Consider the following 23,493-nt stretch of genomic DNA (forward strand, 5'->3'; position numbering starts at 1 on the left):
GTTGTTGTACAACGTACTACTAGATGTCAACAAGCCCCCCAGTTCCTGGCATGCTTGCAAATCGTCAGTTGGCAGGTGTCCGGCGCCGTGCAGGCTGCACAGCCTGGCGGACCACACCTGGCTCTGAGGAGGGAAATGGGAAAGGGATCTTGAAACATTCTACGCCAAGGGACCGTGTTGACCTGGGAAGCGTCCATTAGCTTTTGTTACTTTCGGAGGGCTCCGTCGACTTCTTGTCTGCATATATATACATACGTAGCACCCAATCCCATCCGATCTTTCCGATCACTCTCGTCGAGGTTCCTTAACAACACTCCTTTCTAGATTCCTCAACTACACTCATTTTTAATTTTTAGTTCTCACCATGGCTCTGGCTACTTTCGGTCTGGTATTCGCTGCGGCCAGTTGGGTGTGCTCGGCCAACGCTGCTAGTGCGACGGGGGGAGATTTCAATGTTCTATCCATCAATGTTGATGGTCTGCCCGAGTTCATCGACCTCGCCCAAAACAAAATCCGCAACTCATACGCCATCGGTACTAAGCTCAAGGAGTACCAGTACGACATCGTCCATCTTCAAGAGGGTCGGTCTACCTCTCACACAGCATCGAGACGAGGACTAATATCCAGCAGATTACAACTTTCACATGACCATCGCTCCCATAAGCGAATACCCGCACAGAACCACGCATAAAGGCCCGCTTCCCATTGGCGACGGTCTGAGCACCTTGTCAAACTACCCTTGGGAACATTTCTCCCGGGAGGAATGGAAGAAATGCGCTGACGCCGACTGCTTTACGAGATCGGGCTTCACGTTCATGCGAGTCAGGCTTGCGAATGGTATCTACATCGATACCTACAACCTCCACACCGATCATGGGTATATCTGCCCCATATCAACGCCGCGAGAGTGGAAACTAACACCCTACACAGCCATGATCCCGATGACGTTGAGGCTCGTGCCGCCAACCTGGTGCAAGTCTCCGAATACATCAAAGCCCGGTCGGCCGGTAACGCCGTCCTCGTCTTCGGCAGCACCAACTCCCTCTACTCGCGACCATCCGATGTCGCGGACATCTTCCAGGTGCAGAATGGCATGACGGACCCATGGGTGCAACTCGAGCACCAGGGCGAGACGCCGACTGAACAGTCGGTCTGCCCCAACCCGTCGATGGTCAACAGCTGCGAGGCGGAGGAGAAGATCTTCTACCGCGGCTCCCGCGCCCTCGCCCTCAACGCCACCTACTTCGGCTACGAGTTCAACAGGTTCGTACGCAGTGATGATAACCGGGTCCTGAGCCCCAACAACCCCGTGTCGGCCAACTTCACCTGGGCCGCCTCGTCCTCGTTCCGCCAGTCGAACCTCTCCGGTGGCCCCCACGGAGTCTGGTTCAACGACTTGGACGCCCTCCCGGAGAAGCCCCAGGTCCAGACCATCACCTTCTCGGGTGGCGAACGCCTCGACAGCGTCGGCCTGACCCTCGTCACGGGAGAAGCCTTCACCCACGGCGGTCCCGGTGGCATCCCGGTCAGCCTCACCCTCGAGCCGAACGAGTTCTGGACCTCCGCCCAGCTGTGCACCGACCGGAGAATTGGCCGCACCAGGAACTTCTTCATCGAGGCCACCACCAGCACCGGACGCGCCCTGACGGCCGGGACGCGCACGTCCGACTGCGTGACGTACGATGCCCCCGAGGGCTGGCAGATCACCGGCTACATGGGCCGGGTCGGCGAAGAGGTCGACCAGCTCGCCTTCATCTACGCTCCGCAATAGCCGCCTCCTCACCTCGTGTTCTTCGTCACGACAGGGGCCTCGCCGGAACGAAGAAAAACAAAAAAAAAAATTAAAAAAATTCTTGTACCATGTCACCGGGAGGAAACGTCGTTGCCGGGCCGCCTACGCACTTTATCCTCCAAGCGAATTAGACCTCTTGTAGTAAACCTTACCTTCCTGCTGCCATTTGTAGATAGATAGATACCTCTCGAAAACAGACTCTTCTTCCCAAGATAGACAGACCGCCCTTCCTCCCGGACCCGCAGCGAACCAATAATGCCTTCCTTTTTTTTTTTTCTTAGCTCCTGCTCCCACTTGTAGATAGATAGATAGATAGATACCTCTCGAAAACAGACTCTTTCTTCCCAAGATAGACAGACCCCCCTCCCTTCCTCCCTTCCTCCCGGACCCGCAGCGAACCAATAATGCCTTTCCTTCCTTTTTTTCTTTTTCTTTTTTTTTTCTATATATATATAACTCTCACCCCGTGTGTGTGTGTGTGTGTGTGTGTGCCCTCATGTGGATCGCCGCTTCTATTCTAATAAAATCCTTTTTTTCTTTTCATTTCTTTTCTTTTTTTTTTTTCTTTTCTGGGAAAGGGATGCGGTCCTCCCGACCGAACCACTGTCGTGCGTGGCCTTAGGCCCACCAGGCTACTACAGGCGGCACAGACCCACTTGAGAGGGTACGGTACGGTATATACCGGTAAGGTAAAGGTAGGTACCGGTACTAGGTACGTAGCAGCCTCACGTTGCTCTGAGCTCTCCGAAGAATAATAACTACTACTTTGCTTTATTATTTGTTTCCTTAGATTGTTTATCACTTAGGTAGGTAGGTAGGTAGGTAGGTAGGTAGGTAACTTCTTTCGGATACGGTACTCAATCAAGCGAGATGTTCTGGCTGGGGGCAATCTCACATCCGACGTCTTACCGGTCCGCTGAGCTTTTTGCTGCTGGGTAGGTTGGGTAAGGTAGGGAGGTGGGGAGGTGGGTGGGTGGGTGGGTGGGTAGGTAGGTAGGCTTGGACATGGGGAGAGAATTTTGCGGAAGGAGGTGGGTGGGTGGGTAGGTGGGTGGGTAGGTGGGTAGGTAGGTAGGCAGGCAGGTTTGGACATGGGGAGAGAAGAGATGGAGTTCAGGTGCGGGCGCTGATCATGATGCTTCTTGATCGGGTGGGAGTGGGTAGGTAGAATTGGGTAGGATGGGAGTGGGGTAGGATGGGATGGGATGGGATGGGAGAGAAGAGCGCTCGCTAATTTTGATTTTGAATTTTAAATTTTAAATTTTAAATTTTAATTTCAATTCTCATTTTTATTTTTAATGTATATATATTTTTTTTGTTGAAATTTTTTTTTTTTTTTTTTTTTTTTTTTTTTTTTGTTTTTTTAGTTGTGATTGAGAGGACGGGTAGTACCGGTAGGTGGGTAGGTGGGTAGGTAGGTAGGTGGGTAGTTTGATGATGCGATATACGTACGGTACGGTGTACCAATACCGATTTTAGCTCGATCGGATGGGATGGCGAACTATACTGTGGATTTGCTGTGGATGAAGGCAGGAGGGCTACGGCGTAGGTAGGTACCGGTACCGGTACTGCATTTCATGACGGAGGCCGCGTGGCAATGAATGGGGGATTAGAATCTCTCCCGCGCGCGATGGGTGCATGATTTAGGTGGTGTTTTCTGAGTGAGCATGTAGGAGTAGGAGTAGATAGATACTTTGAACTTTTAGCATTATGAAAAAAAAAAAAAAAAAAAAAAAGTTGTTGGTCGTTGTTTTGTGGTGGAGGATCTGTGTTTGTTGACTCCTGCTGTATCGGAGTGGTACAGTATCGGAGATGCTGGGACCGGCTGGCTTGGGCAGGTGGGTTTTTTTTTTTTTTTTTTTTTTTTTTTCTTTCTTTTTTTTCAATTGGATTGAGGTTGGATTGAGGGAATCGATGAGGCCTGTAAGGTTGCGCCTTTGCGCTCTTGGATACTGGTACCGGTAGATCGGATACTTCCTGCTACAAGTACCTTTGCTGATATCCTGCTTGGTGCTCTCTCTACCTGTTACGAGCTCCCTCTAGAACGGAAGGGGAAACGTGACAATCGAGGATTTCACCGTCACCAACGCCGACCGGCACGGTGGACCGTCCGCTCATGTGCTACCTACCTAGTAGTACCCAGCGGCACGAACGACGGCAGTCCAAGATCCGTCACTTGCATTAGCTTAAAGGCATACTATATTACGGGCGCGGCGGTTCCCGGCATCAAGCCCACCTACCTACGTACGGTGCCACGGCACCGATCTTGGACTCGTTGCGGAAGCGAGATCCGCAACATCTATCTGCCAGGAGTGAGTGGATTAAAAGGGCGGTACGGTACTTAACAGCATCCGAGGACATCCCGTCCCCCAGGCTCGACGCGAGGGGGGCCTGCCTGCCTTGGTGAGCGAGGAAAGCTTGATAGGCTCCTAGCGTGCTTACCACGGTAGGTACACCGTAGCTGGTAACTAGTAGTAGGTACCTACCGTACCTCAGCGCGGTACGAGCAGACTGACCCGGCAATGCGGTCGATAGGATAGAACAGCCGAGGAACACGGGCGCGCGCATAGTCAGTCAGTCCCCTGAGGAACTTTTCTCCTCTCCTTTCCTTTCCTTTCCTTTCCTCTCCTCGCACCTTGCAGTCTCTTCTCTCTTTGGTAAAAAATCTAGACCCTTCATCGGGACCTTCGTTCTGGTACCGTGACTCGCGCTGGCTCTAATCGGTGATACCTGGTAATCGCGTCTAGTGTCGAAGGCACTTTCACTTTTTTTTAATTCCTTGATCTTTTAACTTGCTAGTGCTGTGCACACACAGTAGGGAGGGAGGGTTATCGAGACTTGGTTACATGGGTCACAATTTCAAATAAGAGCACTTCGCTACCATCCATATATATATATATATATACATATTCATACCTTGATAAGAGATTCGATCAGCAACGACTTTCAGCTGGCACCATCTCTTGAGCCTGAACCTCGGGGGTGCGTAATAGCCACTACTTCTAGCGCTTATTACCGCTTACATACCCCTTTAGAAGCTTCATTCAAAGCATAATTTCTTCGTATTCTCTTAGAGATTTCGTCCATTTGGATCAGTCATAGCCTTTAAGCTACAATGAAGAAGTGTGTTATGCGAAATGCTCCTCTTGGCTCTGCCATAGCACGGGTCAGTCCTCCATGATGCCTAAGGTTCCACTTGATTCCAGCTCACGTGACCCTCCGCCTATTAGCGTATACGAGAATCTTTATCTCTTCTTGCGTCAGTCTCTTAGATGAAATTCTATAAGCTTCATTCGATCATCGGAAGCCCTTCCTAGCTTGATGACACACGTGCAGCATATATAAGGACACGGCTGGATGGGTATAGATGGATGGGTATAGATGGATAGGTATTGATGGACGGGTATGGGATGGCTAAGTAAAGCAAACGCTCTCTCTACAGCTTCGAGTCTTTCTGCAACAAGTCTACCGCCTCCTTCGCCATGCCCCTATACGTGGAGGTCGGGTTGATCAGCTCTTGCTCGATCCGGAGTGAAGTAAAGTGGGGTGGGAAAACAAACATCGCTCACTTACCAGCTGGCTTGATACCCGGCTCCGGCAGCACCGTAATTGTGAATCACTACACCTCCCCCGATAAGCTCCCTCTCCAGCCTCGGTCCTCCTTTCCTGCTCGCTGGAAAATGGGTTCGGATTAGTATCCATGTGAATCATGTTTCCCTTGGACATTCTTCGGCTGCAAATAAGAAAGGAAGAGAGAGAGAGAGAGTGTGTGTGTGTGTGTGAGAGAGAGAGAAGAAAAATAGTACTCACGTCGCAACCCAACCCCATGCTGCAAGACTTTCAAATCCTCCGGCCGCCCTAGCTCCGGCGCAAGCTCGCAGCACCTCCTCTTGATGTCCTCCGCGAACGCTAAGTCTACATCCGCACCCCACTCGTTGTCAATTCTGCAGCCGCCGAGGATCACGCCTCCGCCAGGGTTGCGCGGGAAAACGTAAGTTGTGTCTCTGTTGACTCGCTGCGGCGACCGGAAATACATCCTTGTGAGAGGAACTTTGGGGGATTCGACGAGCATGATTTGGCCCTGGGTTTGTGAGTTGGAGGTAAAAGGGATAGATAAGAATAGGGGAGAGGGGAGGAGAAGGTAAGGTGTACGAACTCGGGTAGGGTACATGGATTTGTCTTCGACGCCTTTGAGGGAGTAGGACCCGAGGCCTGTGCAGTTGAATACTGCTCTCGCTTCGGGGTAGTCAGTGAAGACGTCTGAGATGGACTCGACCGATTTCCGGCGGATCTCGACGCCTTTCTTTAAGCATTCGTTTTGCAGCCTGAGAGTCGGTCAGCGCTGCAAATCATTTGATTGGGCAACACGATGGAAAAAATAAAAGACTGTTGGGATTTTATTCAAGAAACTACTAAGACGTAAATCAAATCTGATAAGCGAAGTAATATACAAGCGAATCAAAACATAAACGAGGTGTAAATAAGCGACATGAATAAACAAGCGAGAAGCACATCAGACGTACCAAGGCAAGTACATCTGCACATTAATGACGAAACTCTCGCATTCGTAGCCGAAGACAGCGCCTTCTCTCAACTCCTCCTTGCGCATCCACTACGCCCGGACGTCAGCAAATGCATCTTCCAACCGCCTCCCTTCCGTCAAGTATCAAACCTCGACTTTAACGTCCGCCAAAGAGAAGAGGACCGCAGTTTCCTAAAAAGATATACATACCCTCAGCCCCGTCAACCCTTCATACCAAACCTTCCCCGTCCCCCGGCTCAGGATCCCCGCCTCTTCCACGGCGCTATCATAAAAAGCCTGGATTTTCATTCGCTGCACCCCAGCCTCTTTCACCTACATATCCACACATCAGCATACTTGTCCACCGACATCTCTCTCCATTTTGAAAACTAAACACTGCAACTACAAACTCTCTCTCTCTTCCCCCCTCCCCCAGCACCGAACAGAGAGAAGATGACGAGAGAGCGCGAGAAGAACAAGCGAAAACAAACGACATCCAACAAACCTCATCAGCTAACGCCCCCAGCTTCCCAAACGTCCAAGCATCCCACCCCTCCGCGCGGCCTCCATCCGTCGCCCCGCTCAGCCAGTTCGCGCCTGCCCAGGGCGACGCATAGGCGACGTCGCGATCGCCGGGTACATGCCTAGCCAGAATCGTAATCTTCATCGGAGGGGGAGAAGAGGGAGGAGGAGCGTGCTCGCAGCGGGAGGCGAGTTCCAAGGCGGTGGTCAGGCCTGTGACGCCTGCGCCGAGGATGATGATGTGGGAAGGGGAGGAGGAGGAAGGGGACATGACAGGTCTCTACAGCGTTTTTTTATTTCCAATTACGAAGGGCTCGAAGCGAGGCCTTGGGCGTCTTGAATTGGCTCTCGGACAATTATGGGAATCGAGGAAGTGTCCAGGAGGGTTTTTTTTTCTGGGTGTGTGTCCTCTTTGTTATGTTCAGCCGTGGCGATTGGATGAGGTTGGACAAGAGTGGGGCTGGCTTCGTCGATGCTTGCATACGAAGTTCACGGATTGAGTCCGATCCACTCAAAGCATAGGAATAGGTACGGTAATCCGAGTGCAGGAATGAATTCGATTTCGCGAAGATGACCACCCGGGGAGCGTGCCCGCAAAAACAACTCAATACTACGCTCAAGGTATCTATCTAGCCTTCATAAAATTCGCAAATGTCCACGTCCAATCAGCAGGTTACCCAAGCATCCGCTTTTCAAATCCTTGACTTTTTTTTTTTTTGTTTTTTATCCGCCGAGGCCTAGAGCGGGCCATTGCGAACGGCGGACGAGGTTTGGGTATGGATGGACTGAAGCGTTAGCAAATGGTCCATCTCTCTCTGGTGTTGGCGGTTGGAGGACAGAAGAAACTAGAGAAAGTAGTTGAGTCATGTGATCAAAACAACGAGAAGAGGGAGTGCTTGACTCTCTAGCCTCGAGGAACATTTCGAGCTGTGATCTCGTATGAGCTGATATACAAGCGCGAGAGATAGCGAGCTCCTCCTCACTCTACGAAGAGAGAAAATTCTTACGCGTGTGTTTATTTCGAGGTGAGCTGATCTCGCTAGGATATGCAGCTAAGCGAGACTATTCGAGAAGGGACCTGATATTGATGTAAGGGGTGGCATCTCTAGTGTATGTCGTGACACCGTCCCTCCTCTCAAAGTTTTGCTATCTTACGATGGACTTTGATGATGGAAAGACGTCAAGTTTAGCGATTTGCATGGCCCTTGCGATGTCACCCGCTTCAAGAAGTATGAGCATTGGGCTATTGCCGTCTTCGATTTCTCCGGCTAGGTCGTCCGCTTTCTCGCCCTCGCGTAGAAATCCATCGGCCTGGTCAGCTGGAACGACCGGTCGTACTCGGTGGGATCATTGCCCAACTTCTCGCAACTGGTACCGCTAAACCAACATGGAGATGACGACCCGGCCTTCCATCCGGGCGAACCTGAAGCCGATGCACGTCCGTTGCCCGGCCGCAAAGGGTACATGAGCAGTCTTGTGTCGGTTCTTCACTTTGTCGGTGGTCCAGCGATCGGGGGTGAACTTCGCCGGGTTGTCCCAGATCTTGGGGTTGTTGTGGATGTGATGGATGGCGACGATCACCACGGCGTCTTTTGGACTGCGGTACCCGCCTGGAGATGATTTCGTCGGCGAAAGCGGTCCTTCCCGGCTGGTAGTATGGATTGTAGCGTCTCAGGACTTCCTTGATCAGGATCCCGAGGAAAGGAAGGTCGTTGGCGAGATCGGGATTCCACTGTGTCTCTGGACACGCCGTGGTCTACTAGCTCCTGTAGTAATCTCTCCTGGCTCTCTGGATAAGATACGAGACTGAAGATGATCCATGCGAGAAGACTTCCCGTGGTAACGAAGCCTGCTCCCTCCGTGACTAATGTTGCGTCACTGCGATACTTCTCCGGCAGCTTGTTTCCTTTTTCGTCGGTGGCTCGCACGAGATAATCGACAACACAGGAAGCCTATGGAGTTCTTGAGAATTATATCGAGCAGGGGAAATTGGGTGCGAAGAGTGGTAAGGGAGAGCTCTACCTCCTGATTCAATGACGAAGTCGAAGGGGGGGGATAAGTCGCATCACGATAACGTGCATGCTCCGTCTCTGTAAGCCCGGATGTCATCCACCATCCACAATATATAACTGACCGAGGATCAGCTATATCCTAGACCTGGGCCTGATGAACTTGGAAAACACTGTCCACTCCGGAAAAGTGCTCGTAGGATCTCTAGACGGTCGAGAACTCCGCACCCTCGTCTCAGACCAAGCCCTACCCGACGGGCTCGACGTTTCTCTTAAAGCAGTCGTATCTTCTGGACAAACATAGACATCCCCGATCAGAACGACGGGCAAGTAAAATCATGTACGATGTCCAAACCGTTATCAAGTCCGGAGTCCATACCCCCGAACAACTCATCATCGACCAAGAGAACGACAAGCTCTACTTCTGCGACCGCGAAGGCCTCTGCGTGATGCGCGCCAACTTCGACGGCACCCAGCAGGAGACCCTCATCCAGAACGGGAACTGGGAGAAGAGAGAAGGCCGGGAAAACCACCTCGACTGAAACGTCGGCAGCAGCATCAGCCAGCAGGAAGGAGAGTTCTACTGGTCTCAAAAGGGCATGTCCAAAGGCGGCAAAGGCCGCATCTTCCGCGCCAATATCGAGATTCCCAGAGGCCAAGACGCATCAAACCGCTCGGATATCGAACTGCTCTTCCCCGGCCTACCCGAGCAGATCGATCTGGAGATCGACGAGGATTCGCAGACGCTGTTCTGGACGGATCGCGGTGGTCCACCCACGGGCACAGTCTGAACGCGATTAAGATTTCGACGCTGTCGGCGTTGAAGGAGGGGGAGAAGAATCCGAAATACGAGATTCTGACGAGACGGTTGCATGAAGCTATTGGGCTGAAGCTATATCAGGTTAACAAACACATCTACCTGACGGATCTGGGCGGGGCAGTGTATAGGATCGGTATGGATGGGAAAAATAAGAAGAAGATATACGATGAGGAGGCTGCGTTCTCGGGGAGTGGACTAGCTCACGTTTGAAGGAGGCATGGCTTTGTTGCAATGTATATTGAGGTAGTCAGACTCGTAAGGAGACGACGATGGGATTGCCCGATGCCAGCCAGTCTTCTCGTATTTTCAATGCCGGGGTAGTCAATCCTAGGCTCGACCGAAGCAACTGACCTGTCGCTGTATAATCGACCCTGGATGTAAGACCCCAGTCGCTCCAACCGAAAGTACTGTACAGCGAGGGCGATGTTCGAAGAGATTCGAGATGTTTAAAAGGTCGGCGAAGGACAGACTGCTGCGATATACCAGACCAGTCGTCGTCTACCGGATCAACAAGCCCCCTTTCGCTAATTCACCCACACCAGGCACTTTGGCGAAATCAAAAATAATATCCACCTATGTGAGGCCCTACATCAATTTTCCTTACAATCAACCGTTTACTCTAGTTACGACGAATCTGCGGGTAGCCCACCTACTTCCGCCGAAGAAACGACTCCTAATATGAGAACATGCGGTATAAAACATCAGGGTATTTTCCCTATTCACTCGATAATGGCTTCCTTCGGAAGGGGTCCTGTCCCAGGGGTAAAGAATAGGTATTTAGCTTTTTGTTGTTTTTTCTCTCTCTTTTTTTTTTTTTTTTTTTTTTTTTTTTTTCATTTTCAATTTCCCGCCCTTTTTTTCCTTTTTTTTCGCGTTCCTTCCCGATCTCTGAGTTACTTACTAAAATCAAACTTCCGCCCCACCCTTCCAGGCTCACCGAGACGGAGGGAATCATTTACTTCTGCCCGTGGCAACCTTAATAGTATTCATCGACCAATAGGTCTCTGGCCTACCTATCGAACTCTTCAATGACAGATGACGGCTGGATACGATGCTGCTTTGCGCCGGCGCAATTCATAGGTACATAATGGAAATCCGTGGCCATTTCTGCTTTCTTGTTCGGCATCGATCACGGGACCTGTGCGCGCGCTTGGAGGGCCGTGGATTGTTGTCCATCTTCGATTGACTTGCATAAGCGCAAGAACAGCAGAGCTCCTGGGCGCGAAACAACAAGCACGAGGGGCAATAGTAATTTGCTTCCAAGGACAAGGGAACGACGACATCCATATTTTTGGTGGATACATAGCTTCGTCCGTTACTGAGGAAGGCAGATTGGAAGTCTTTCAAGATGGGTGATCTGTTCCCAGACGAGGATGAGATTGCACCCTCCCCGGGACTATATCGTCTCCTTGACGCACTGAGCTATATCTTGGGCAAAAGCAAGAGCATTCGGGGATTTCTATTGCATCATTGTCGTGTCGTGCATACTTCTCTACCTTACCAGCTACTGTTACCACAGTTTCTACTGTAACACTTGAAGTACTTTCCGCTATAATAGTACTTCAAGGAAGGAAAAATAAATTCTTTCTTTTCCTTACTATAACAAAAAAAAAGTATCTACTATTATCTGCCCTATCTGTGCCTTGTCCTTGCCCTTGTAAGTTGTTCCTGCCTGTTGTAACCTGAAGAACGTGACCTTAGGCCAATAGGGCGCACGGAATCATCAACCTCAATTATTAACCTCGATCATCAAGCTCAATCATCAATCAGTCCGTCCATCAGAGCTCATCAGAGATACAACAGAAAAAATCCATCAACCACGACTGTCTCACCATCGACGAAATATCTACTCCAATCAAGAACCTCGCTGTCAACCTAGCTGCGGAGATGTCTTGGTCACCATGGAATCCGATGCGGCTTTCTCCAGCTTTGAATGTCCACAAGTTTCATCAGATATTTTCTCGATTTTATAGCAGAGACTTTCGGCTACTTCGGTATATTGCTTGTCTTTCATACCTATGCGCCACTTTATACGGCGCCTGGGATCCTCACGGTTCGAACTGGGCTTCACAACACTTGTAGAGAGAAAACTCTCATAGGAGTTATTATCAGGATCTCTCAAAGCAATTCCTGTACTCCCATAAAATTAACGAAATCGCTCACTAATACCATACAGAGAGACCCGTCAAACAAAAAAAGCTTTACTATTTGGGCGCATTCGTCTCAATGCCCCCATACTTCTTCGACTCATCCAGCTTTTCCCACGGAGCAAACGCATTCTTGCTCTTCTCCAAGGTCCCCTTCAACTCGGGAAAGTGCCGGATCAGCACATCCTTCATCCCATTATGCTGCACCCAGTGGAAGCCCTCCTTCGTGTAGGTCTCGGCGTTCCACTGCCCGGCGATGAAGCGATCGCTCTTCAGTCGGCGGCTGGCCATCACGATGAAAATGCGGAAGGCCGTGTCGCTGAAGCCGAAGCCCGCGGGCAGGGGCTCGCTGTGGCAGCCTACGATGGTGTCGACGAGCTCGATGTCGCCGTAGACCTCGCGCAGGGACTGCGCGAGAGGGATGTTGCCACCGGTGAGCTCCTCGAAGGTCTTCGGGGCCGACATGCGCAGGAGGCGGCGGAACTGGTTGTACCTTTTTGATTAGAGATTGGGTTAGCTACGCGGGTTCATTGAGAAGAGGATATGGAGGTCTTGAGGAGGAAATTCGATACCGAGGGACACCACGCTCGCGGTCGCGCAGGATATCGATGGTTCCCATGTCCCGAAGCTGACCATCGGGGGACTCCAGATTACGCAGGAAGTTGGGATACTAAGTGCGAGCAGGATATCAGTTATTGTTCGGTGGGGCATGGCTCTGAAACGGGATTTGGAAGGGAGGGGGGAGGGTCTGTTGCCTGACTACCTACGTTGAAATTGGTGATGGCTCCGGGGTAGTTGATGCCAAACGAGTAGAAGACGTCGGCAAAGGACAGCCCGGCATCGAGAGGTGCTTGGGCTTTGGTGAAAGTGGTGTCCACGATGGGAATGGTGGTTTGATGCTTGCCATCCTCGGCGGTAAAAAATGCTATGTCGTCTGGAATCAAAGCGTGCATTCGATACACCGACGCAAACTCCTCAGTCAAGGAGTAGGGAACGCCGGACTGGTCTACCGTCGAGCCGGGGATCCCGCTGATGGCCTCGCTGGTTTTGGAAACGCGACCGACGAGCTTGGTCAAGGTCTCCCCAACGATCCCCCACCAATTGGCTGCCATCCCAATCTGCAAGGCGGGGTGTGCGAGGATTGCAGGCGTCCACTCGACGGTATGGATCTTCGCCATCAGAGCACAGTTGACAAGCCGGGCCCTAGGCGAAAGTGTCAGCGTAACCGTATCCAGGGAGATTTTTCAAGGCTTGTGCACACCCACTTTTCAAAAATCTCGTCCCCAGTCCAGTCCGGATAGGCCAAGCGGAGAGTATCACAGATAGAGTTGTGCTCAAGTGCGAATAAAGTGTGCAGCATCTCCATCCCAATCCACCAATTGCTGTTGAACCCCGTCATAGGCAACCCGTCATCACCACGGGGTATGAACGCCTCTCTGCCTCCTTTGGTCAGAAGCAGCTTTCCATCCTGGTGGATTGTTCTGAGACCTCGCGTCACTGCTTCGGACGAGCCGTAGATCTGACTGGCGTCCCACCTGACTCTGAAAATTAGTATCATTTGGAAAACAAAGGAGGGAGTCTGCTGACCAGGCCGTGTTCTGGCTCTTGTAGCCGGGGCACTTGACATCCGAAGGGTCGAGCGTCTCGTCTGGCAGGCTTTTGTGAAGCTTCATGTATTCTTGAGGCCACTTATCGCCAGGCGGAAGCGGCACATCGAAGGTCTCGTTACTCTGGCAGCACCTCATGTATCAGAAACCAGGTCATAATGATTAGGTTCGGGATCTAACTTACGGCCTCGTGATTGAACCAGTCATGGGTTTGAAACTGGATCCACGCCGCCGCTAGCAGGTTCAGACTCGTCGCTGGAATGAAGCCACCAGGACCTCTCGTCATGAACTTCTCAGCTACCATCCGGGGGTTGGGCGTCCAGAGCTCTTCTTCCGTCGGCTTCTGGCAGTACTTCCGTGAGAAGTTGCGGCCGAATCGTGTGCCTGAACAGCCCATCAATGGCATCTCGAGCGAATTGAACTTGCCATCTGAGTTCCTGCTGTTGAGGAACCGCGCGTCTGTCATCGGCTCCACTATGGTATTGCCTTGAGCTGAGCCGGAAGCGTAGCCTAGAAGAAGACAGGGGAGTCAGTAACTGCCTGTTTATAAAGATTTCGGGAGAAGGCCAGAAGAAGGACAAGACCCCCTCCCCTTCTCCTCACTACCTACCATCGTGGAGATTATGAGCGCGTAGCTCAATTCTCATGAAACCCAAGTTGATGGCGCCGATGAAGCCTGGCAGCCTATGCCATGGAACGAAGAAGTTGACGACGTGGAAAAATGCGATAAAAAATCGCTCGAGAAACGATGGCTGGAAGCTGGGCGATTCCGTCACGGGGACTTTGTTGGAGCTGAGGGGTGCTGGGTTCGACATCGTGGTCACAACCGCCTGGAAATCTGCAGAGAATGGGGCCGGTCTGGGAGGGGATCAATACCAGCTTGGCAGGGACAACGTCGTGTCTTAAGAGTGATCCGCTACCAGAGCCCCTGTCAAAAACAGCTGCAGCTGCAAGCTTAAGCCGAGCTTCGTGACCCAAAGCTGAGTATATAGTATGCCTGATGCTGTCTACCTGTCAGGAGCTGCTGATGGTGATCTACAGACATGTATATAACCCAAGCCTTAAACGCGACGGAACTTTGAAGACAGGAGTATACTTACTCAGTCCCTTGAAATCACAATTGAAAATTTGAGACTTCTGGCGCGATACCGCACATGAGTTGAACCAACAATTCAACTTTAAAACACCAAGGGCGAAGAAGCTCTGGATCCCCGAACTTGCGTAAATAACAACATGGCAGATCGAGAGACACGAGCCAGATCCACCTGCGACCTCGCCATAGAATATCGGCCTCAAACCACACGGATGCAATGCAATTTTCAGCCTGCTTATGCATGTCAGAAGTTCTTTGCAATTCTTTCGGATTTGCCTCCCCGCTGTCCCGTGTCCGGCGGTGTCCTTCAATTACTTTGTATGTACGCATGAGATTTCTGCGCCCCGAAAACCAATTGCGAAGGAGGAAGAAGAATTCTCGCTGCAAACCAATTGCAAAAGGGGGATTGCTGAGCAAAAAGCTGTGCCACCACGGCCTCACATCACCCTCAATATTGATCTGCGGTGGATATATGTATGAGATATCATACGAGTGACATCCCCGCATGTGAATCTGCGGACGGGACGGAAGCTGGTACACAAGTAGGGCTGGACAGGGCAATTTTCATTGCCGTCCCTATCGGCTTTCCTGAACTCCCATGCATGTACGTGCCGGTACGTGCAGGAGCTGAAAATCCGGGGTCTCGCTTATGGTTTCACGACATCCCCAATCCAACCGGGTAGAGTCGAGTGGATGGATTTTCTCAACGGCCTCTCCCAAGTATCTTCGGTTGCGGGATACAGCAGGTGAAAACCAATTGACATGTTGATGAATAGTGGCGCGGTGTGGTGATATTTCATGCAAGTCGACGTCTCAGCTTTCCGCAAAGCGCGTAGCTCGACATCAGGCTCCCACGTCAGCAAAGCAGTGCGGAACTGATCATGCAAAGCACCGCAGACATATCTGGAGATAGATACATGGGCACCAACACCGGGTAGGCTTCTGTTTATTATACAGCGTGGTGGTGCCAGTTCCCCAGCTCGCAAATCCCTCACACCATGTATCTGAACTTCACCAGCGTCCTGAAGGGCTTGTTCACCTTCGGGTCGACGACGGCGGAGCCACCTGCCAAATTCGTCAACGCGGACGGAGAGAGTGACCATATCTACATCCGCGGGGACATTTCAGATCGGGGACCCTGCCCGGCATTGAACGCCCTCGCCAACCAGGGCTACCTGTAAGTAATAATCTCACCGAACAGCAGTAACAATATCCGGAATTTCGACCATCGTCGCTGACAAGAGATAAATTGAGAAAAAAAGCCCCCGCGATGGCCGGAACATCACCATCACCGACGTGCACGCCGTTCTGAAGAGCGCTCTCCACTTCGACGGCCCCCTCGCCGCGAACCTCGCCCACAGTCTGAAGCCGATTGTCCGCAAAGACGGCACATTTGATCTCTTCGACATGCGGAAGCACAACGTTCTCGAGCACGACCGGGTCAGTAGTCATTTCTAGTCTAGCCCTCAACAAGACGATTCCTGCTGATGCTAACCCCGACGGACCCTGCAGTCGGTGACACGCTTCGATTTCCGCCAGGGCGACAACTACACGTTCCAGCCGACGCTATTCCAGGCGCTCCTGGCCGATGCTGACGGTGGGCCCGTCACCCTCGCGAGCCTGGCCAAGACGTACAACCGCCGCAAGAAGGAGAGCAGGGCGGCCGGGTCACCCGCGCTTCCCATGAACCTGTGGTTCGTCAACCTGCTGCAGACGGTCTCGCTGCTGAACACGGCCCAGGTGGCCCTAGACCGTGACCTCCTGGTCGAGTTCTACCTGGACGAGAAGATTCCCGATGTGGTGTTGCAGAACCACACGCCGCGGACGCTGTACGGCTTGGTCGGCAAGGCGCTGGTGCTGCTGTTCCGCTCTGTATTCTAGTTGTAGCGGTTGGTTGAAATGAGATGGAGATGGACGGGAAGAGGGAAGTGGGCTGCTCGCGTTCACGTATTCGCGACGGGAGGTGGAGGGTGGAGGAGTGGGGGGGGAGGGGGAGGTCAATCATCAATGAAATTCTCAAGAAGAAGCTTGACTCGAGGGGCACCGAGATCGTACTAAAATTATATTGTAACGGGAGTGTGCACCTTTCTTTCCCGTGTACCAAGGGCTTTATCCCTTTCTCTCTTATTGTTATCTCTCGATTAAGAATTTCACATCTCGTCATCATAGATAATCTTAATTTATTATCAGATTTTTTCGGTTTTTTAAATTTTTTCCAAAAAAAAAAAAAAAAAAAAAAAAAAAAAAAAAAAAAAATACTCTGATTTTAACAAGAGATTACGAGAGAGATGAGAAAGGTCTTGGATCTTTAACGTCGGATTTACATCTTGGCTGGTTTTTCTCAGGGGGGAGGGGGTTGTTGGCTTGGGGGTATAGTCCTGATTTGACAGCCAGCCAGCCAGCCAGCCAGTCAGCCAGTCACTTAATAACAACCGTTGAAAATGAGAGAGGAAAGGAGGAGGTTTTTTTGTGGTCTAAAAATGGAGATGAGAATTGTTGTAGTGATTGTAGAGTATGAAAGGAGAGGCTAGGTCGGTAGGGGTGGGGGTGGGGGGGGGGGGGGGGGGGGGGGAGTGAGAGGGAGAGGAGAGCTTGGGAAGGTGGAGAAGGGGTTGATGGGTCAAGAAAGGAATGGAAGGAGGGATGAGATTGTTAAATTGGGGAGGGGGGCGGGTTCAAAAAAAGGCTGCGAGAGAGAAGAGAGAGTTTTTGGGACTAGAGTCGTTGTTTATCTCGGCTCGCTAAACCGCTGTTCGGAAAACCTTAGAAAAAATCAAACGGACCAAGACGGCGAGAATTCAGAATACTACGGAGTCTACAGCGTCGATCTCGATTCTGGGGTTGTAGATTGTTCAGGATTTTTGATTATTGCTGATAAGATATATGAGTGAGTGAAATAAATGACTGTTATGGTTCGTACCCGCAGCCCAGTCTCTTGACCCCCCGCGCCCCCTCCTCCCGCCCCCTTCCCCCACCCCCCTCTCAAGATCGTAAAAGGGGGCCAAGAAAAAAAGAAAGCTTTCAGAGATACTCCTTAAACATCTCCTTAAAGAAGTCATTCAGGAACAAATTCTTCGGATCCATCTTCTTGCGGACGTCCAGGTAGGCCTTGAGAGCCTCCTGGTCAGCCTGCTTCGCAAAGTGGTGGATGGCGCCGTCGCGCGTCTTGTTCACGTGCGGGATGCCGCCGTGCTGGACGGCAATGTCGTTGAAGGCGAGCCGGAACAGCTTCCACGTCGGGTCGGTCGGGTCCGGGTACTCCGGGTCGACGGCCATCATGTTGCCGCGGCGGGCGCGCGAGAGCAGGGACTGCTCGTCGTGCTTCATGAAGTAGATGAGGACGGGCAGCGGTAGGAGGAAGTTGCGCTCGCGCCGGAAGCGGTCGGCGAGGGCAAGGAGGGCGCGGACCATGGCGGGCCAGTCTTCTTCTAGGAAGACCCAGTCGTAGAATTCGAAGGTGGGGTCGTCGTGGGAGTAGATTATGCCGCGGTCGCAGGGGTCGATGGTGTAGGAGCTGTGCTCGATGATTTTGAGCTAGGACGGAGGAGGGGGGGATAGTTAGCTTTTGTGTGTGTGTGTGTGTGTGTGTGTGTGTGTGTGTGTGTGTGGCGGCTGAAATCGGGGCATCTCACCGGCAGATCGACGAGCGCGGAATTCACGAGACTGCCCACGCTAGATTGAGGGTGGAGTGCGGTCGTCGCCTTGACTAGGGGTAAGAACAGGTCTGGGAACAGAGAGATTCCCCGACTCTCGACTGGATCGAGCCAGGTTGCGAGTGTGTGCGGGTTTGGCGGGAGAGGCGCCATGAACTTGCGGCATTGCCACAGCAGCTTTCCGGTGTTGGCAAAGCTGATCGTCGCAGAGAATTCCCATCAGCATTCTTCTTCTTCTTTGAGATTCTTGGGAACGATGAAACGGATTGGCAACCGGCACGGAAGCCGTCGAAGGGGTGTTGACTTACAGCATACCAAAGCATTGGTCATTGACCGCCTTCAGGGCAACGATTTCCTCGTCGAAGTTGTCCAGGAACCCATCGATCTGTTTGATCTGGTAGCCGACGTGCAGTGGTTGGGTCTTGAGGAGGTTGACCTGTAGTTTAAAATCAAAGAGTCAAGTTAGCATGCACTGTGACTTGAATCGGGGATCTAACAACCGAGGCGGAGAGATCTGTGGAATCTGTGTAGCGAAATACGAACGGTGATCTCGCAGACAACACCCAACATGCCAAAATGAGATCTCAGTGCGGGAAGATACTCGGAATTCTGGGCTGCGGAGGCCACAAGAATGTCTCCGGTAGGGGTGACGAGCTTATAAGCAGCGACGTGGGCGGCAAACTGTGCGCTTCGTTGCACTATTGGGAGTTAGTCAAATTTGTACTTGACTGTTCTATAGCATATGTCATATAGTGGCCTGGAATTCTGGATTGATTTACTGGAGCTGTCATTGGCATGAGTGCCGGCCATGGCACCGAGCTATCCCTCTCTTGTTAGCGTTCTTCGGCCCTGATATCTCTAGATAGAAAGGGGGAGTGGTAATACCTGGAAGTTTCCAAACTCCAGAATAACAGGAGTCTGAAGGCCCAGCTTCTTCAAATACACACAAACGTCATGTAGAATCGCACCAGCTTGCACCGTGATAGTCATCGCTTTCTGCATCCGAGGTCAGCCAATTTCAACAAGTCATGGAGGGGGCAAAACACACCTGATCAACCCCAAGGATCTTGTTCACTTTTGAGAAAACTGTATCAGCATGCTGCATACATAACACCGCCAAAGGAGGAGCGCATCCTACATACTGTTGGTCATGGCAATGGCAACGTCACTTCCAACCATGCATTGCGTGGTCGAGTGAATGGCCCCGAGGACGGTGACCCGCTTGTTCTCATTGTAGGCTTTCTTCACGATCTTCTGGACCTCATCAATCGAAGATGGGGTCTCGACGTCGGCCACATCGAAGTTGATGGAGTGATTCCAGTTGCTGATGGCAGGCATGACTGCGACTTTGCTGAGAGCGTAGACTTGGGATATACCTCAATACTCTGATAAATATATATGTATATCTTCAAGATCAGCTGAAAAGTTCATTCAATACGTTCGATCCTACTTCTACTCTCGGGAAGTCTCGACTTATGTACGCAGCGGCTGCGACGGGTAGAAAGAATACTTCGCATGGAAGCCCCCAAATTCCGTCATCTACGAGGAAGGGAAGCCCAAGATGATTCGTCTTACCCAACGCAGCGAAAGAGTGTGTATCCAATCATGGCTTCGACTGATACCGTCAAGACCTCTCTTCTGCGAAGAATTTTGGGTACGCAATAAGAATTGGTCGTCTAAGCTTACCTGCATAAAACCCCAAACCCGTTGCCTGAAGGCCGCTGCGCTGAGCCCTCCCCAATTCCTCGACGATCCGACACAATTCACGATCTCCGTGTCCCTTTCTCACGTCAGACGCTGAGCTTCACATGTTTCCTAAAGCTTCTTGGGCAAAATACCGTATGTTAAAAAGATATATCTGCGCGCCGGAACGTTCTCACGCACGCCGGGCCCGGCGAATCAGCCGGGGCGTGGGCACCAGCTCCAAAAAAGTCAGCGGTGTTGCTTCCCCGGATTAAGGGCTCATAGCACCTGCATATCTACGGGAAGTTAAGTCAGTTCAGTCAGCACGAAAAATGAGGGGCGTTACGTCTGAGGATCATCAGCCAGCCTCAATCAGCGTCAGCATCAATTCTGCAGGTGATCTTCATGGAATTTCGCTGACAGTCAGCAAGCACAACATGGGAGAGGGCCTTTGCTGTAGAACCTTCACGCATATCAGGAGATCAGGTAGTTGCACTTCACATGAAAGTGTGGAAAAAAAAAAATGAAGGTCGGATGAGATGATGCTTGCGCTAGACTTATGAGGACTCGCCGAGCAATGTATTGGTGGTGACTAACAGCTCGGATGAGTATGAGGCAGGAAGGTTATAAATGGGCATTTCTTCTTCTTCTCGATTTTCGTTACGGTGAAAGCCACGCCTAGGATACCACTTCGAGGTGCGATCATCCTACAAATATGCGCGTGTTTCTTCCAGCCCTGTGTTAAGTTCAATTCTACCAGGATTGAAGCAATTGATACCTACTACCTTCTGTACAGGTGTGCAAGGGGGACATGGACATCAGCCCACCAGCATTACTTCTGAGAGCCCAAGCCCTTTTCTACCATTTGGCAATTGGCATTGCCGCCGGACTCGTCTCTTCAAGCTGTTGATACCAGGTGCAAGGAAAGACAGACCACCTTTCAAATTCCACCGTGCTCTTTCTTTCAGCAGCCCTCTCCTCTCATCTCCTGGGCAATACGGTGAGTTGACCTATCGATCCAATATTCTTCAACATCTCAAGTGGTCGCTTTCCAAATAACTTTGCTGCTGCTGACATCGCCGATGAGGCCCCAGATCCACGCGATGCGATAAATACACTCTATGTGTTGGTTACACAATAGGGTGCACACGTGAGACTCGGTACGAATGGCAAGTGGTTGCATTCGTGGTGTTGTTAAGTCTCTGGGGGAGGAAGCTATTCTAGCTGCGAGGTGCAGTTACATGTAGTTGGGTGCATGGGTGCACGGGCCACCATGTGGTTGCTATGGCAAAGGTGCACGTGCCAAGCACGGGCCACCCTTATCCCCGATCGAGTCCTTAACTCCGATCCCCTCATTCCCACACTCGCAATTTTCTCTTTTGTAATTGCAGTAGTTGCAATTGCAATTGCAATTCTAATACAAGTAAAAATAGCTCCCTCATTCCCAACGTTGTCGGTAAAAAATACTATCACCGTTCCTTCCAAATTCGGCCTGACCTTCCTATGCTCTCTCCACCCACCCTTCGACACGTACGTTGGCCTTGTTCGTATCAATGAAGGTCGCTAACGACTTATTTGGGTTGATTTTCGTCATAGAGTCGGTACAGACGACTATAGGGACCTCGGGGACTTCCAGCTTGTTGTTTGAACTCTTGAGAGCTCAAGTTGGTTCCAGCGTCTACTACGATTACATCTGGAGGGCCCAAGTATGTATCGATCCAATGGTAACGTACTGTATCTTACACGTGTTTTGCAGTCATATTCTTGAGGAATCCTCTAGAACCGTAGCTTGTAGCTGAATCTACGATATGTAATACGGGGTCCCCGTTAATATACATGATGTTAACAATAATCGAATAGTTGAATTCATACTCATCTTTCAAAGAGATTTTGAATCTGCGAGGGGCTTGCTCATGTAGTTGACACTGCGCACAGTATTTGGTAATCTTCTCGAGGATGTCGGTTTCAAACTCCTTACCGGCAGCCTTAAGGGTGGTAGCAAAACGCTGTACTGAGGGGTGTCCTTAGCGGCGATGAATTTGACGCAATTCTCTTTCGGTGAGGTAGCATGTAATGGTTTCTTGCTGATTAAGTAGTAAGAATGGGTGGCCCTATTTTCTAACAACTGGCACGCTGTTGTGGCCTTGCACAAGCAGGTTTCTTAGATTGTCAAAATACACGCTAAGAGAATCTATATCTTTTAGATAGATTAGGAAAGGAGTGTCAGTATTGATTATATGAAAAACAATCTTGCTAATTGGTGTTTGTACTTTCACGGTTCTTTTGATAATAGCCGGGGTCTCGCCGAAGCTGATAGTACCTCTTTAAGTAATAATCACTTGTAATTCAGGCAAGTGGTGCTAGAGAGCTTTCACTTGTGCTTCTTTTGCAAAAGACTTACTTGCAGCTCTCGAATCGGGAAGGAAGCCTTAGAATCGGTAAGCTGAATACCGGGAGTGTGAAATGTAAGTCTTTAGTGGAACGGTCTCATCTTCTTCAATTAAGGGGTTCATAGCGTCTAAGGTGGTGAAAGCGTGGTAAGCTGAGCGTTCTTGCAAAATTGCAATGGTCTCGGCGCTTATCATCTCTTTAGCTTCGGTGAGAAAGGTTTAAGTGAAGTAGTTGCGGTTACCGTGATCGTATTCGTCGTATTGATAGTTTTCAGTAGCGTATGTTGCTTGATCTTAGTGATTTTCCTCGTTTGCAATACCCTTTACTCTTTCGTAGTCCGCCAAGAAGCTTGCAAAATAAGCTAAGGTCATTGGTTGAGTGGTGTGGTACGTAGCGCCTTTCTTGTACTCGTCGTAAGAGCGTTTTCGTTCTTCGAGGGAGTGTTTTGTAAACTAGCAGTCGGGTTTGCCGCAGATGAAGCATACCTTAGGCTTTCTACTTCCGCGAAAGCCTCTATTCCTTCTTCTACGTGCAAAACCTCTGTTCTTACCTCTGCCTCCATTACCGCGATTATAGCCTCTTGAGCTACGGTTATAGCTCCCACTTGATCCTCTATAGTTTCGATCGGTGTAGTAAGTCTCGTGATTGCAATTAGTATCGCAATTGTGGTCGTTAGAAGCATAGTATATAGTAAGAGGAGCTGTGTATTCGAGTATTTAGCGCTCTCTTTAAATAGTACCGATTGCTGATCGTAATTGAGCAGCAACTCTTTCGTATGTATTAGCTAGGTTGAACATTGCTAGTCTGCATTCTTCGACTCTATTGCAGGCGCTAATAAGTTGATCGCGCAATACGTTATCGGTCTAGTATTCGAGTGTAAAGCTTTGCTGACAGCTTTTTAAAAGCTTCATCGTAATCTCTAGGCACTCTAGTCGAGTCTTCCCGATGTTCTCTTTGTCTGCAATGACACTAGCGAATGTAATAGTTCTCTACAAGCTTATGTAGTGCTTTCGGTTCTCATCGGTTTCGAAGTATTAGGCTATAAAGTGTATCATGGCTTCGAAAGAGTAGCTTTTGCTAGCTATTTGATCGATATAGTAAGCGTTTGCTGCTCCGGTAAGCATGACAAGGAAAGCTTTAGCGTATAAGGCAAGAGGGATGTCGCATGTTTCGCATAAGCTGTAGAACTTCTTCAGCTTTACGAAGAGTATATCTTACATTCCTTTATTGTATTTGAGCTCTTTCTTATGTCTA

The 23,493-nt window shown here is 50.5% G+C and overlaps 7 protein-coding genes across 7 annotated transcripts; 4 read left to right on the plus strand and 3 right to left on the minus strand.

Annotated features, from left to right (window-relative positions):
- Nucleotides 1–364: 364 nt before the first annotated feature.
- On the plus strand, nucleotides 365–1,771 carry L3040_001400 (uncharacterized protein; the record flags this gene model as incomplete). Its single annotated transcript, XM_007292955.1, has 3 exons — nucleotides 365–581; nucleotides 631–877; nucleotides 931–1,771. The coding sequence occupies 3 exons, from the start codon at nucleotides 365–367 to the stop codon at nucleotides 1,769–1,771; spliced, it is 1,305 nt and encodes a 434-aa protein (XP_007293017.1).
- Nucleotides 1,772–5,228: 3,457 nt separating this feature from the next.
- Nucleotides 5,229–7,107, minus strand: L3040_001401 (uncharacterized protein; the record flags this gene model as incomplete). Its single annotated transcript, XM_007292956.1, has 7 exons — nucleotides 5,229–5,280; nucleotides 5,366–5,465; nucleotides 5,603–5,873; nucleotides 5,949–6,117; nucleotides 6,316–6,404; nucleotides 6,525–6,647; nucleotides 6,820–7,107. The coding sequence occupies 7 exons, from the start codon at nucleotides 7,105–7,107 to the stop codon at nucleotides 5,229–5,231; spliced, it is 1,092 nt and encodes a 363-aa protein (XP_007293018.1).
- A 1,762-nt stretch (nucleotides 7,108–8,869) lies between these two features.
- On the plus strand, nucleotides 8,870–9,387 carry L3040_001402 (uncharacterized protein; the record flags this gene model as incomplete). The annotated part of the gene is made up of 3 exons (XM_066156729.1): nucleotides 8,870–8,928; nucleotides 8,981–9,041; nucleotides 9,085–9,387. 3 exons carry the CDS (start codon nucleotides 8,870–8,872, stop codon nucleotides 9,385–9,387), a joined length of 423 nt encoding a protein of 140 aa, XP_066012753.1.
- A 57-nt stretch (nucleotides 9,388–9,444) lies between these two features.
- On the plus strand, nucleotides 9,445–9,875 carry L3040_001403 (uncharacterized protein; the record flags this gene model as incomplete). The annotated part of the gene is made up of 2 exons (XM_066156730.1): nucleotides 9,445–9,613; nucleotides 9,724–9,875. 2 exons carry the CDS (start codon nucleotides 9,445–9,447, stop codon nucleotides 9,873–9,875), a joined length of 321 nt encoding a protein of 106 aa, XP_066012754.1.
- Nucleotides 9,876–11,869: 1,994 nt separating this feature from the next.
- On the minus strand, nucleotides 11,870–14,234 carry L3040_001404 (uncharacterized protein; the record flags this gene model as incomplete). The annotated part of the gene is made up of 7 exons (XM_007292960.1): nucleotides 11,870–12,305; nucleotides 12,385–12,482; nucleotides 12,580–13,015; nucleotides 13,078–13,347; nucleotides 13,400–13,542; nucleotides 13,604–13,929; nucleotides 14,030–14,234. 7 exons carry the CDS (start codon nucleotides 14,232–14,234, stop codon nucleotides 11,870–11,872), a joined length of 1,914 nt encoding a protein of 637 aa, XP_007293022.1.
- A 1,159-nt stretch (nucleotides 14,235–15,393) lies between these two features.
- L3040_001405 (uncharacterized protein) lies at nucleotides 15,394–16,393 on the plus strand (the record flags this gene model as incomplete). Its single annotated transcript, XM_007292961.2, has 4 exons — nucleotides 15,394–15,446; nucleotides 15,531–15,689; nucleotides 15,775–15,952; nucleotides 16,025–16,393. The coding sequence occupies 4 exons, from the start codon at nucleotides 15,394–15,396 to the stop codon at nucleotides 16,391–16,393; spliced, it is 759 nt and encodes a 252-aa protein (XP_007293023.2).
- Nucleotides 16,394–17,533: 1,140 nt separating this feature from the next.
- L3040_001406 (uncharacterized protein) lies at nucleotides 17,534–19,503 on the minus strand (the record flags this gene model as incomplete). Its single annotated transcript, XM_007292962.1, has 8 exons — nucleotides 17,534–18,046; nucleotides 18,145–18,361; nucleotides 18,474–18,601; nucleotides 18,709–18,863; nucleotides 18,945–18,984; nucleotides 19,051–19,161; nucleotides 19,214–19,239; nucleotides 19,308–19,503. The coding sequence occupies 8 exons, from the start codon at nucleotides 19,501–19,503 to the stop codon at nucleotides 17,534–17,536; spliced, it is 1,386 nt and encodes a 461-aa protein (XP_007293024.1).
- Between the last annotated feature and the right edge of the window lie 3,990 nt (nucleotides 19,504–23,493).

Source organism: Drepanopeziza brunnea (genome assembly GCF_022702325.1).
Source record: "Drepanopeziza brunnea f. sp. 'multigermtubi' strain 214-2 chromosome Unknown ctg2, whole genome shotgun sequence".
Lineage (NCBI taxonomy): Eukaryota > Fungi > Ascomycota > Leotiomycetes > Helotiales > Drepanopezizaceae > Drepanopeziza > Drepanopeziza brunnea.